Source organism: Schistocerca gregaria, chromosome 2 (assembly GCF_023897955.1).
Source record: "Schistocerca gregaria isolate iqSchGreg1 chromosome 2, iqSchGreg1.2, whole genome shotgun sequence".
Taxonomy (NCBI): Eukaryota; Metazoa; Arthropoda; class Insecta; order Orthoptera; family Acrididae; genus Schistocerca; species Schistocerca gregaria.
Genome location: NC_064921.1, coordinates 597,151,430 through 597,166,140, shown reverse-complemented (window position 1 = coordinate 597,166,140; position 14,711 = coordinate 597,151,430). Strand labels below are relative to the sequence as shown.

Below are 14,711 nucleotides of genomic sequence, written 5' to 3'. Positions count from 1 at the left end.
TTGAATAACATCGGGGAGAGGCTACAACCCTGTCTCACTACAACCCTGTCTCACAACTTTCCCAACCACTGCTTTCCTTTCATGCCCCTCGACTTTAATAACTGCCATCTGGTTTCTGTACAAATTATAAATAGCCTTTCGCTCCCTGTATTTTACCCCTGCCACCTTTAGAATTTGAACAAGAGTATTCCAGTCAACATTGTCAAAAGCTTTCTCTAAGTCTACAAATGCTAGAAACGTAGGTTTGCCTTTTCTTAATCTTTCTTCTAAGATAAGTCGTAAGGTCAGTATTGCCTCACGTTTTCCAACATTTCGACGGAATCCAAACTGATCCTCCCCGAGGTCTGCATCTACCAGTTTTTCCATTCGTCTGTAAAGAATTCGCGTTAGTATTTTGCAGCCGTGGCTTATTAAACTAATAGTTCGGTAATTTTCACATCTGTCAGCACCTGCTTTTTTTGGGATTGGAATTATTATATTCTTCTTGAAGTCTGAGGGTATTTCGCCTGTCTCATACATCTTGCTCACCAGTTGGTAGAGTTTTGTCAGGACTGGTTCTCCCAAGGCCGTCAGTAGTTCTAATGGAATGTTGTCTACTCCGGGGGCCTTGTTTCGACTCAGGTCTTTCAGTGCTCTGTCAAACTCTTCACGCAATATCTTACCTCCCATTTCGTCTTCATCTACATCCTCTTCCATTTCCATAATATTGTCCTCAAGTACATCGCCCTTGTATAAACCTTCTATATACTCCTTCCACCTTTCTGCCTTCCCTCCTTTGCTTAGAACTTGGCTGCCATCTGAGCTCTTGATATTCATACACATGGTTCTCTTTTCTCCAAAGGTCTCTTTAATTTTCCTGTAGGCAGTATCTATCTTACCCCTAGTGAGATAAGCTTCTACATCCTTACATTTGTCCTCTAGCCATCCCTGTTTAGCCATTTTGCACTTCCTGTCGATCTCATTTTTGAGACGTTTGTATTCCTTTTTGACTGCTTCATTTACTGCATTTTTAATATTTTCTCCTTTCATCAATTAAATTCAATATTTCTTCTGTTACCCAAGGATTTCTAGTAGCCCTCATCTTTGTACCTACTTTATCCTCTGCTGCCTTCACTACTTCATCCCTCAGAGCTACCCATTCTTCTTCTACTGTATTTCTTTCCCCTATTCCTGTCAATTGTTCCTTTATGCTCTCCCTGAAACTCTGTACAACCTCTGGTTCTTTCAGTTTATCCAGGTCCCATCTCCTTAATTTCCCACATTTTTGCAGTGTCTTCAGTTTTAATCTACAGGTCATAACCAATAGATTGTGGTCAGAGTCCACATCTGCCCCTGGAAATGTCTTACAATTTTAAACCTGGTTCCTAAATCTCTGTCTTACCATTATATAATCTATCTGATACCTTTTAGTATCTCCAGGTTCTTCCACGTATACAACCTTCTTTCATGATTCTTAAACCAAGTGTTACCTATGACTAAGTTGTGCTCTGTACAAAATTCTACTAGGCGGCTTCCTCTTTCATTTCTTAGCCCCAATCCATATTCACCTACTATGTTTCCTTCCCTCCCTTTTCCTACACTCGAATTCCAGTCACCCATTACTATTAAATTTTCGTCTCCCTTCACTATCTGAATAATTTCTTTTATTTCATCGTACATTTCTTCAATTTTTTCATCATCTGCAGAGCTAGTTGGCATATAAACTTGTACTACTGTAGTAGGTGTGGGCTTCGTATCTATCTTGGCCACAACAATGCGTTCACTATGCTGTTTGTAGTAGCTTACCCGCATTCCTATTTTCCTATTCATTATTAAACCGACTCCTGCATTACCTCTATTTGCTTTTTTGTTTATAACCCTGCAGTCACCTGACCAGAAGTCCTGTTCCTCCTGCCACCGAACTTCACTAATTCCCACTATATCTAACTTCAACCTATCCATTTCCCTTTATAAATTTTCTAACCTACCTGCCCGATTAAGGGATCTGACATTCCACGCTCCGATCCGTAGAACGCCAGTTTTCTTTCTCCTGATAACGACATCCTCCTGAGTAGTCCCCGCCCGGAGATCCGAATGGGGGACTATTTTACCTCCGGAATATTCTACCCAAGAGGATGCCATCATCATTTAATCATACAGTAAAGCTGCATGCCCTCGGGAAAAATTACGGCTGTAGTTTCCCCTTGCTTCCAGCCGTTCGCAGTACCGGCACAGCAAGGCCGTTTTAGTTAATGTTGCAAGGCCAGATCAGTCAATCATCCAGGCTGTTGCCCCTGCAACTACTGAAAAGGCTGCTGCCCCTCTTCAGGAACCACACGTTTGTCTGGCCTCTCAACAGATACCCCTCCGTTGTGGTTGCACCTACGGTACGGCCATCTGTATCGCTGAGGCACGCAAGCCTCCCCACCAACGGCAAGGTCTATGGTTCATGGGGGAGGGCCAAATATGTATGGGGATTAAAAGACAAACATTGTAATATCCTTCTCCCCTCCCCCTCTACCCCACTTCTCCCCCTCCTGACAATCGTTTGGAACGGAATGATTTCGACAGATACATCCTTGGTGTAATCGACTGTTGGGTTGTATCTGAACACCAAATGTTCAGTTCGAATTGTCATATTCAGCCATCTATTGAGAGTTTTTTTTTACAAATTATTTTGTGCGTAAGCCCGAACTGGGCAAGTTGAACTTGAGTGTATCCATCATTCCAGAGTTATAATGGATAGCACTTGACAAATTATTCAGTTTGCTTCCAATCAGTTTCATTGATTGTACGTCATATAGATATTTCGATGCCTCATTGGTGTCATTTATTCCAAAGAAGAAAACTAAAATCAATTAAATGTTAGCAGCACACCAAATTATCATGAACTGACCTCAGTTCAATCTTAACAACACATCAAAGATATGATCCACCGATAACACACTGAAATATCCCTTTTTTGCAAAATATCAATATTCAATGCGGAATTTGTAGTTTTTATGAAAACATGACAGTAGGACTGCCAGACTGCCACATTTCTTTCATTGGTATTTTCATACAAAAATACCATCCTCATTTCCATTTCTCCAGTGGATTTTCCAACAATTTTCTTTCATGACATCCTTGTCCTAAGAATTACAGACACAAAAAAAGAATTAGCCAAATGGTTGAGCTGTTCTCAACATATAGCCAACCAACAGTTGCTTCATCAGGAAAGAGGGAAGGAGAGGGAAAGATTAAAGGATGTGGGTTTTAAGGGAGAGGGTAAGGAGTCATTCCAATCCCGCGAGCGGAAAGACTTATCTGAGGGGGGGGAAAAAAGGACAGGTATACACGCACACGCACCTAACCTTTGTGCACATTGTTGTTTACCAACCCAAGTTCACCCCAGGATCAACATAGCTCAGCTTTAACCAACACTTTTTCGACTTTTTTCACACCGGATCTCCAGTTGCTTTCTAGTTAACCTTTATCTCCCCCCCCCTTTTTTTCCAGCCTCATGTTACACTTTCCACCTTCTAATACCATGTCACCCTCAAAACATCCCCACAATGACCCCCATTAAGTTTTATTTACATTCCCTCCGCAAACATGCCTTCGCCCTAGCCAGATTGCGTTCCCATATTTTATTTACTCAGGATTGTCTGACATTTGGCATTACCCCCAAAGGCCTCACACTTAACGTTCCCATCTCTGGCTGTAACCCTTCTTTCCATCAGTCCCTATACCAGTTCCAAACTGAACAATCCATAGCCCTCACCCGCCTAATCCTTCATTTACACATCAACTCAGCCAATGAACACACCCGTCAGCTCCTATCCCTAATCAAAGTCCTCAATCTTTCCTCTCCCACATCCACACCGGCTATTCAGAGCATCCTCCTACAGGCCAACCGCAAGTTAGAACAGCATGCCACCCTCCACCTCAGAAAACTATCCAATCTCCTAGTTTCCCACCTCCAGAAAGGCAACTCACTCAACCTCCACAACCTTTCCAGCAAACCTCAACCTCCTCTCATTGCACACAGACCCAGTCTCTCCCATCTACTCAATCTCCCACTTCCAGCTCCACTCCCCCCCCCCCCCCACCCCCCCAAACCTCAAAATTCTAATCAACACAATCTGGAACCACAACACCCCAATTCAGTAGTTAACCTTTCCTCCACACCTCTCTCACAATCCGAAACTTCTGTCCCTATCCAAAGGCCTCACCTTCACCCCTACTCCCTGATTCAACCAAACAGCCCTCATCAAAGATTTACTGTCCTACACTCGTACTCTCTGCTGGAAATATCACTTTGCCACATAGAAAAATAATCGTAATCCTACCCCTAATGATCCAACTCCCCAAGACACTGTCCAAATTGAACCCTGCCTGGAACAATTCTGTCCTCCGTCACAGTGGAACCCACCTCCTCTTCCTCAAAATCACCCTCTCCAAACCTTCCAGGAATTTCTCACTTCCAGCCTTGCCTCTCAATCCTTCTTGAAAAACCTTAATCCTACTCCCAACATCACCACAGCTGAAGCCCAGGCTATCCGTGATCTGAAAGCTGACCGATCCATCGTCATTCTTCTGGGTGACAAGTGCTCCATGACCGTGGTACTTGGTCATCGGGTGTATGTGGCTGAGGGACTGTGTCAGCTTTCAGACAACACTACATACAAAGTTTGCCAAGGTAATCCCATTCCTGATGTCCAGGCGGAGCTTCAAGGAATCCTCAAAACCTTAGGCCCCCTACAAAACCTTTCACCTGACTCCATCAACCTCCTGACCCCACAGACACCCCACATCCCTACCTTCTACCTACTTGCTAAAATTCACAAACCCAATCATCCCAGCCGCCCCATTGTAGCTGGTTACCAAGCCCCTCACAGAACATATCTCTGCCTATGTAGATCAACACCTTCAACCAATTACATGCAGTCTCCCATCCTTCATCAAAGACACCAACCACTTTCTCGAACACCTGGAATTCTTACCCAATCTGTTACCTTCGGAAACCATCCTTGTAACCATTGATGCCACTTCCTTGTACGCAAATATTGCGCACGTCCAGGGCCTCACTGCAATGGAGCACTTCCTTTTGAACCGATGACCTGCCACCCTACCTAAAACCTCTTTCCTCATTACCTTAGTCAGCTTCATCCTAACTCACAACCTCTTCACTTTCGAGGGCCAGACATACCAACAATTAAAGGGAACAGCCATGGGTACCAGAATGGCCCCCTCGTACACAAACATATTTATGGGTCGCTTAGAGGAAGCCTTCTTGGTTACCCAGGCCTGCCAACCCAAAGTTTGGTACAGATTTATTGATGACATCTTCATGATCTGGACTCACAGTGAAGAAGAACTGCAGAATTTCCTTCCAACCTCAACTCCTTTGGTTCCATCAGATTCACCTGGTCCTACTCCAAATCCCATGCCACTTTCCTCGACATTGACCTCCATCTGTCCAATGGCCAGCTTCACACATCCGTCCACATCAAACCCACCAACAAGCAACAGTACCTCCAGTATGACAGCTGCCACCCATCCCACTTCAAAGGGTCCCTTCCCTACAGCCTAGGTCTTTGTGGCAAACAAATCTGCTCCAGTCCTCAATCCATGAACCATTACACCAACAACCTGAAAACAGCTTTCACATCCCGCAACTACCCTCCCGGCCTGGTACAGAACCAAATAACCAGAGCCACTTCCTCATCCCCGCAAACCCAGAACCTCCCACAGAACCACCCCAAAAGTGCCCCACTTTTGACAGGATACTTTCCGGGACTGGATCAGACTCTGAATGTGGCTCTCCAGCAGGGATACGACTTCCTAAAATCCTGCTCTGAAATGAGAGCCATCCTTCATGAAATCCTCCCTACTCCACCAAGAGTGTCTTTCCGCCGTCCACCTAATCTTCGTAACCTCTTGGTTCATCCCTATGAAATCCCCAAACCATCTTCCCTACCCTCTGGCTCCTACCCTTGTAACTGCCCCCGGTGTAAAACCTGTCCCATGCACCCTCCCACCACCACCTACTCCAGTCCTGTAACCCGGAAGGTGTATACGATCAAAGGCAGAGCCACGTGTGAAAGCAACCACGTGATTTACCAACTGACCTGCCTACACTGTGAAGCTTTCTATGTAGGAATGACCAGCAATGAACTGTCCATTCGCATGAATGGACACAGGCAGACAGTGTTTGTTGGTAATGAGGATCGCCCTGTGGTTAAACATGCCTCGGTGCAGGGCCAGCACATCTTGCCACAGTGTTACACCATCAGAGTTATCTGGATACTTCCCACTGACACCAACCTATCAGAACTCTGAAGATGGGAACTTGGCATTCAATATATCCTCTCTTCCCGTTACCCGCCAGGCCTCAACCTCCGCTAATTTCAAGATGCCACCGCTCATACCTTACCTGTCATTCAGCATCTTTGCCTCTGTACTTCCGCCTCGACTGACATCTCTGCCCAAACTCTTTGCCTTTACAAATGTCTGCTTGTGTCTGTGTGTGGGCTTTCGTTTGGTAAGTTACATCATCTTTGTTTCGCTTGTTTCATCATTGTACTGACTTTATTTGCTCTCTTTTTTTTCTTCCTGTGGTTATCCCCCCATTAAAAATATCTTTGTGGATGATTTTTAATTATTTTTGTTCGTTGACTTTAATTTCTTCACTTAACATTTTATATTTTTGTCCATGTTGTCACAGAGATTATTCTATTCCTCATTTTGCTTGAATTCCATTTTATTCCCTTCTTTACTTTGAATCTTCATCTGCATTACTTTGTCCATAGGAATTTGTTTTAAAAGCCTGTATGGTGATTGTCATCCAAAAAAATCTCTCTCGTAACAAAAAATACATTTTTGACACAGTTGCACAGCCTATATAAATCATTTGATCTCTTTGTTTTTAACCAATAGTTTGCCATGTTCATATGTTTAAATAGTTTGAGATATAAATAAAAATGCTTACATTCATATGCCCAAATATTCCAGTTATGAAAAATAGAATGCTATGAAGAAAAATGAGACAAATAAAAATGTCAATATGATAATTAAAATGACACTGCAAAGAATTTATGAAAAATTTACATTTAAATCAGGTAACTGGATAAAAATACTGCTCAGTCATTTTGATCAAGGTTTAAAAGCAAAGCACTCTATGTGGTTCGAATCCACAACCTTCTGCATGTCAGGAATGTATCTTTACCACTATGCTATACCACCACTTGGCATAAAACTATTATTTTGAAGGCTCTAGAGCACAATGAATTCTTTTTTGTGAATTACTCACAAATAAGCATCTGCCTTGATGAATGGCTTATGTGTGTGATACCTTGAACCCCAACCTACACCAGTATATAAAAGATTTCAAAAAGTTGATTTCACCTCTGAGGACCTCCCCTTGTAAGAATTTTTTGTTTTAGTAATATCCTATGTTCAGGCTAGTGAAGGTGGAAACAAAAGATATTCAAATGCAGGTTGAAAATGATATTCACACTGATAAAACAGGCAACCAGAAAGCACATTTTAATGTTCACAATTCATGCAAACAGCCCTTAATTGAAACTGGAAAATTTCAGAAACTGACTGAAAAATAAGGTTCATCCAGTTTTAATTCAGCCAGTGCAAAAGATCCTTTATCCTTATTGCATCAGAATATCTGAGATTTATTTCCAGCATGAGTGTAACATATGAAGACACGCAGATAAGTTGACATTGTTAAATTCATGGGATTACAGCTCGATAAATTCAATTGGGAAGGCCATATCATAGACTTGCTGAAGTTACTAAACAAGTCCGTATTTGCAATGCGAATTACATCAGATTTAGCAGATACAAATATGAAAAGACATGTGTTGCTTACTTTAATTCTATTATGTCATATGGGATTACATTCAGGGGTAACTTGTTAAACCAAGAAACTGTTTCTAGAGTGAAATAATAGCAAGAATCATTTGTGGTGTAAATTCAAGAACGTCATGTGTAAACCTGTTCAACGAACTGGGTATTCTAACCACCTCTTCTCAGTATATTTATTCCTTAGTGAAATGTGTTACAAATAATGTGTGCCTGTTTTGAACCAACAGCTTAGTACATAGTATCAGTACTAGGAATAAGAAGAATCCACATAAAGACCTAAAATCACTTACCTTGGTCCAATATTCTGAAACACACATTTTCAATAAATTGCCAGCAACCATTGAAATTTGGTTTCAGACAGTTTAAACTGAGTTTGAAAGGCTTTCTGGTAGGCAACTGCTTCTACTGTATAAATGAATATCTTAACGGGAATTGTTAGACCCGCTTAAGTAAAAATGTCACATTTCAGTTTTGACAGCAGTTGATCTCAATAGTCAGGATTAGATATTTTGCATTTGATAAATGTAGTGGAATTGCATAACTATGGTTCATTCTGACAGTATATTAATTTTGTAAACCTTATTAGTTCCAGTTTACTGTAATATATTCATGTATTTGACAGTCTCTTGACAAATGATCATGGAAGTGAGTATTACATTCAAATGTTCTCTTTTTTTATGTTAGATGTTCCGACATGTTCCACAGCAATGAGAATCGTCTCATTTTTGGGTCAGTGGAACAGAAACTGAATCTAATTTAATCTATTTGGTAAATTATTGAGTTATTTGCCCAATATTTTATGGGATTAATAATGGATATGGCTATTGCACACACAAGAAAAATGTATTTGGCATTACAGTTTTCTATCAGTTTACTTTCACTACAGTGATGCTACATAGGTTATTGCTGGTTTTGCTATTTCTTTTTTCTGTTTACTGACTAATGTATCTCATAATTTCAAGGCCTATAAAATCAATGCTTCTCATTATCTTTTCAGAAAAAGAAGCCGCAAAGCAGTCAAAAACGGCGCAGGTGCATAAGGCACTAGGCAAGAAGAACACTTGACTTACAGAGAATTTGAAATCCATTTCTCCAGTTCTCATAAGAGAAATGTTTACACGGTATACTCATACTTGGTTATAAGAACACTTGCATTTTTGCATTCTGTTGTAAAACCTTGCCATACAATGGATTTGCATTGTAGGTCAGGATTAAAATTCATAACACGCTTGACAGTAGTGTGTGTGTGCGCGTATTGTTCTTGTTGTATTTTAACATAATTTCATTTCTGTTGACTATTACTGTCCTTGACTACTGGAGACATTTTCACCCTCATTTGGTAGGGTGAATGTCTTTGTTTTCATACCACTGGAAATTTGTCTTGTAAATAAAATTTCATGTTTTTGAAACTGATTACTATTAAAGACTATGCAAAGTTTTGTACACTTTTATTTATCACTTCTCATGTGTGTTTTTTTCCCACTATATTAAAAATCTCGCAATTGGGAAGTTTTGTGGAGAATTAGAAGTATTCTCTCTCTCTCTCTCTCTCTCTCTCTCTCTCTCTCTCTCTCTCTCTCTCTCTCTCTCACACACACACACAATGTGAGGAATGTGCAGCTCTCAACAAAAAACTTCTATGGTGTGTTATTGACACACTTACCATTTTTTCTCATTTTTAATATTATAATTAGTTAAAAAGTTAGCTGTGATATAATGTTTAAATAATAGATAGACACAAATCCACAACCTCAACTTATTCAGGAGTTATGAATCAATTACATGGAGTGTTAACAGCCATGGGTGAACCTGTAACAAGAGACACAAAATGAGAGCACTCCTTGGTGCATTTCTCACAAAGCATGGCTCATTATCGTCTTGAGAATGTTAGCAATGTTTGGATGTAACAGTTCTGTGGTTAATACTGAGAACAGTGAAATGCATATAGATGATGAAAGGGGTAGTACAGATCTGGGAATATTTCACAGATGTCACAGAAATTAAAATGCAGTGTTGTCTTTGTTTCTGACGTATTGTTTTCAGAAACCATGTAAAATGAACATCATTTGTCATTTGAAGAAACATGAAAAAATTTGAGGCAGTTGAGCATCAACTAGTATTTCATCTTTCCAGGTTGAAGTTATGACACAAAACAGTATGTCACACATTTTCTTGGTTTGAAATATGTTTTGTGTACATTATGTGTAAAACAGTTTCAGTAGGTGGTGGTGGTGGTTAGTGTTTAACGTCCCGTCGACAACGAGGTCATTAGAGACAGAGCGCAAGCTCGGATTAGGGAAGGAAATCGGCTGTGCCCTTCAAAGGAACCATCCCGGTATTTGCCTGAAACGATTTAGGGAAATCACGGAAAACCTAAATCAAGATGGCTGGAGACAGGATAGAACCATCGTCCTCCCGAATACGAGTCCAGTGTGCTAACCACCGTGCCACCTCGCGCGGTTCAGTATGTGGTCATAAGTATTGTGGTATCTGTTTAATCAATATTCTTTTTAGTAGCTTTATGTAATTACTTTTTCTGCTCTGCCTTCACATATAGAAAGTGTAAAAGTGTTGGGACCACCTAGATACTTTGACTTTGGACCTACTTACGAGACAAATCACTGTGTTAATAAGAATGTGCACTAAATATTGTAGATGTATTTATTTCAAATATAACACATTTAAAATAACTGAAATGCAAACATTACAGTAAATAAAATCATATTTTAAGCAGTCATCCATTTTAGAAGTGAACAAGTATTGACGTGCTTAAGAATTCCCTTTTAAAAAATAACCTTTTGGAGAAATTTTCATGTTACCATCAGTTAAATGTCTGGAAACATTTAACTCCTTCTGTCCTCAGCATATATTCCATGACTGACAAGTTTATATTAGTGGACAGTGTGTTGTTCTGTGACAAAATAAGACAACTTCCAAAATTTAAAAAAAATTAACATGATTCACCAAAATTTTAGCAAATGTGGCATGTATGCTAAATCAGCACTCAGATATGTTTGTTAATCCTAAAAATAAATTTTTTTCAAGGTTTGATGTAGTGAAGGTTTCATAAATTAACAGATACATAAATATATGTATGGAAGTATTACAAAATGTTGTGTGAAAACACAACCAGAAAATTTTCATAATTTTGCTTTTTTTTTTTCAGGAATTGCAAAATACATTCCATTTTTGTCATGAAACAATAAAGTTTGCTGTTAGTGCACCGCACAAGTATGAAAACATTAAGTTGAGGAAACCTATATCTGGAGCAACACTTTTGGATTGATCATCTTGGGTATATGCGTGGCTTGGGCGTTTCATAGCTATAGGAATTGCCACAGGCATTGGTGTTGTGGGGCATTTCCTGCATATTTGTCATGACATTCCTTGTCCTTTACTCACCCCCTCTTCTTATCCAATGTAGAGAGTTCATTATGAAAAACTTCAGAGATAATCTTATGAAAGGAATATTGAATACTATTCCACTCTTTCAAAATCCTGTAACATTACCCATCTCCCATTTTGTTGGGTAACACAAACTTCTTTAGGTAATCTGTTTAAGGGAAGTGGGGGCTCAAATTCCCCCTCTGGCCAATCAGATTTAGGTATTAAAAAAAATGGAGAATCCAGGATGGAACGACGATATTATGAAAAGTATAGAATGCTACTCACCACATAATGGAGATATTGAGTCTCAGATAGGCACAACAGACTGCTACACCTACAACCTCCTTCCCGGACATCATGATCCTACTATATCCTCACCCACTATTACTTCTCCTTTGAAGGCATCACTACAAGCAAATCTAGCATTGGACACCCACATGGCTCCATCATAGGCCCTCTAGAAGAATCCCTAATCACCCAGGATCCCAATCCTCTCACCTGGTTCAGACTCATTGACATCTTCATGACCTCCATTGAGGCTGATTACACCCTATCCACATTCCTCCAGAACACCTGATAGTCTTCAACCTAACAAGCCACCTTCTTTGATGTTGACCTCAACATCAAAGGTGGCTACATCAGTATGTCTGTCAAACCTACCAACCACCAGCAGTACCTCAACTTTGACAGCTGCCACTCATTCCATACCTGGCAATTCCTTCCGTACATCCTAGCCACCTACAGCTGTTGCATCTGTAGTGACAAGCAATCCATTTTGAAATGTACCAATGGTCTCACTGAGGCCTTCGCAGACCTTAATTGCCTTCCCAAACCTGTACAAAAACAGATCTACCATGCCTTCTCTCTCCACCATCCCCCAAGGTTCCCACCATCCAGCCACAGAAGAGCATTCCGCTTGTGACTAGTACCACCATGACTGGAGCAACTGAATCACATTCTCCACCAGGGTTTCAATTACCTCTCCTCGTGCCCTGAATTGAGGGATGTCCTACCCACTATCCTTCCCACCCCTCCCACAGTGATATTTCACTGCCCACTGCCCACTGATACTACACAATATCCTTGTCCATTCCTACACAAACTATGCTCCCAGCCCCCTTGGCTCATTTCCCCTTAATAGAACTAGATGCAACACCTGTTCCATACATACCACACCACCATCAGGTAGTAGGACATGTTTAAAGTTACTACTTTGTACTGCTGAAGCCAGCAGATTAACTTCAATGAAAACTTCTTCCAACTTATTGAACTTAGTGACTGTTTTGGGAACTTAAGGCTCATTTAATTCTAAAGCTGTAACAAAATGAATGATTGGGTTCATGAGCTCTATTATTTTCTTGTTCAGGAAATATCCTCCAGAACACATTCCTTTACGTACGGTTTGTAAGACAACTTTGACTGTAAACTTTCAAGACAAAGAAGATAGCTCCCCCCATCTAGTCTTTCCTGGAAACTTTGGTAAATTTTTTTAGTTGTTTCATTGAACACTTCTTGTTAAATGTGGCTGCATGTTACTGTTTTGACAACCTCTATTGCATTTGCCATGAAAGTTTTGATTGTTCAACAGCCTAAAATATCTGAGTACAGTATTAATAGATGAGCTGAGCACCCAAATGGAACAGTGTGAGGGAACTTATCCTTTAACAGATTCACTGCAGCTTTCATGTTTGCAGCAGTGTCATTTGTCCCATCCGAAACATTTAGTTTCTGGTCTAGACTTCTCCAAAACATTTGTGATAAGCTGAGCAATGTAATCGACATTGTGACTGTTGGATTTAGCACAGACGCAACAAAAAGTGGTTCAGGTTTTAAAGCTATGAAATTAGTAATGTATTCATTTTTGAGATTGCTCCAGCCATCACATTGCAGATGATTTCTTGGTGCCTGTAGTTGCTTATTTGTGTGACCTTGAATTTCTGTGTACTAGGCATCTAAGTCAGTCGTGGATAGCCGATATCTTGAAGGTAACTGAAAGGAAGGTCTGATTGTTTTGAAAAACCCATCAAAAGTGAATGTTCAGTCGTGAACAACGGTGGTCCACTGATGAATATGACTTTGGCCCGGCTTTGACTGGGGGGGATACATGTTAGAAGATTACATAAGTGTGTCAAACTAAAATTACAAAAAAAAACACACACACACACACAAACTAGAAGTCAGTATGCTAAGAATCTTGCCTTTACTATCCCAAAAAATTATAGCTGCCTAAAAATGAAGCTTAAAATATCTAAATGTGAACATTATTTATTAGGATCTCAGATAAAAAAATTGTAATATTTAATATGCAGTACTGATAAAAAAATTATGTATTTAAAGCAAATGCCTCATGTTTTATTTATTTTAAACTAAAAAAAGCCTTTGTATGGATAATAGGCCTAAGGAGGCCAAAGCAGCTTCATTTTCTGAAGCCCCCCACCCTAGTCTACCTAATGTTTGTGTACTTTAAACATTTGTACTTACATTGCTATTAGTGTCCTTCAGATCAGCATAGGAGAAAGTTCTCTTTGGAATTGAGGACGAAACAGGTTGTGGAAACAGCTCACTTGTTGAACTTGATTTAAATAATCATGCTAAGTTTGGTCCTGGTCCTGACTTAAACTAAGTCTTCCACTTCAACCAAGGATTTATAAGGGCTTTTCCTGTGAATATGTTTCTCAAACATTGTATCTAACTCGGGCACTTTTTTTTTTTTTCAAATTCTGTGGGTGCTTGAAACAGTTTTGATATGCTTTTCAATTTTCTTGGAATGTGACTCTGTATTACATAATAAAATATTGACAAGATACCCCTTTTCCTTTTAAATTGAAAAAGTTCCAAACAGATGCTTTTTGCTTGCCATTTTGCAACTGTTCAGTAGCAGTGTAAAAAACATACAGATGTAGTTATGTTACTTCCCACTCAACCACATAGACTTGATATTGTACTATAAAAATACAGCGACCAGCCACTTTTTTATTTTTAATGCCTTTTATTTATGCTGATATGCATTTCGGGCTTGCGGCCATCTTAGCTAACAAATTACACTACTGTCGAGATTGTACCACTGTAGAAACTGAAGATACATGTAATTTGTCAGCTGAAGATGGGTGCAAACCCGAAATGCATATTGGCATAAATAAAACGCATTAAAAATAAAAAGTGGCTGGTCGCTGTATTTTTATAGTAAAATATCATTATTCACGGCCATGGAACTCAGGTCCAAATAAAATGGACAAATTGTTATTGATACATAGACTTGAATGACTGTCCAATGATCAGACTGGTGTTGCCAGTCCCAGTAGCTAAACAATCCACAGAATTGCACGAATTACCTGAAATTACCAGCCACTCACTCAAAATTTAATCTCCTATATGCAATAAGATCAATAGCACTGATATTTACTTAGAATAACTGCAATTAAAGAAAATTATTCATATTGATTTTACTTAAGGATGTGTCATATTCAGATTCCACAACACCA

At 39.8% G+C, this 14,711-nt stretch overlaps 1 protein-coding gene across 1 annotated transcript in view; it reads left to right on the top strand.

The window, feature by feature from the left end:
• Window positions 1-9,281, top strand: part of LOC126334522 (28 kDa heat- and acid-stable phosphoprotein-like) — a 43,597-nt gene extending 34,316 nt beyond the window's left edge. Inside the window, exon 6 of the mRNA XM_049996874.1 lies at window positions 8,840-9,281. Within this exon, the coding sequence (XP_049852831.1) occupies window positions 8,840-8,907 (68 nt within the window). The 3' untranslated portion in view covers window positions 8,908-9,281. The remainder of the gene's footprint in view (window positions 1-8,839) is intronic.
• Window positions 9,282-14,711: the final 5,430 nt, after the last annotated feature.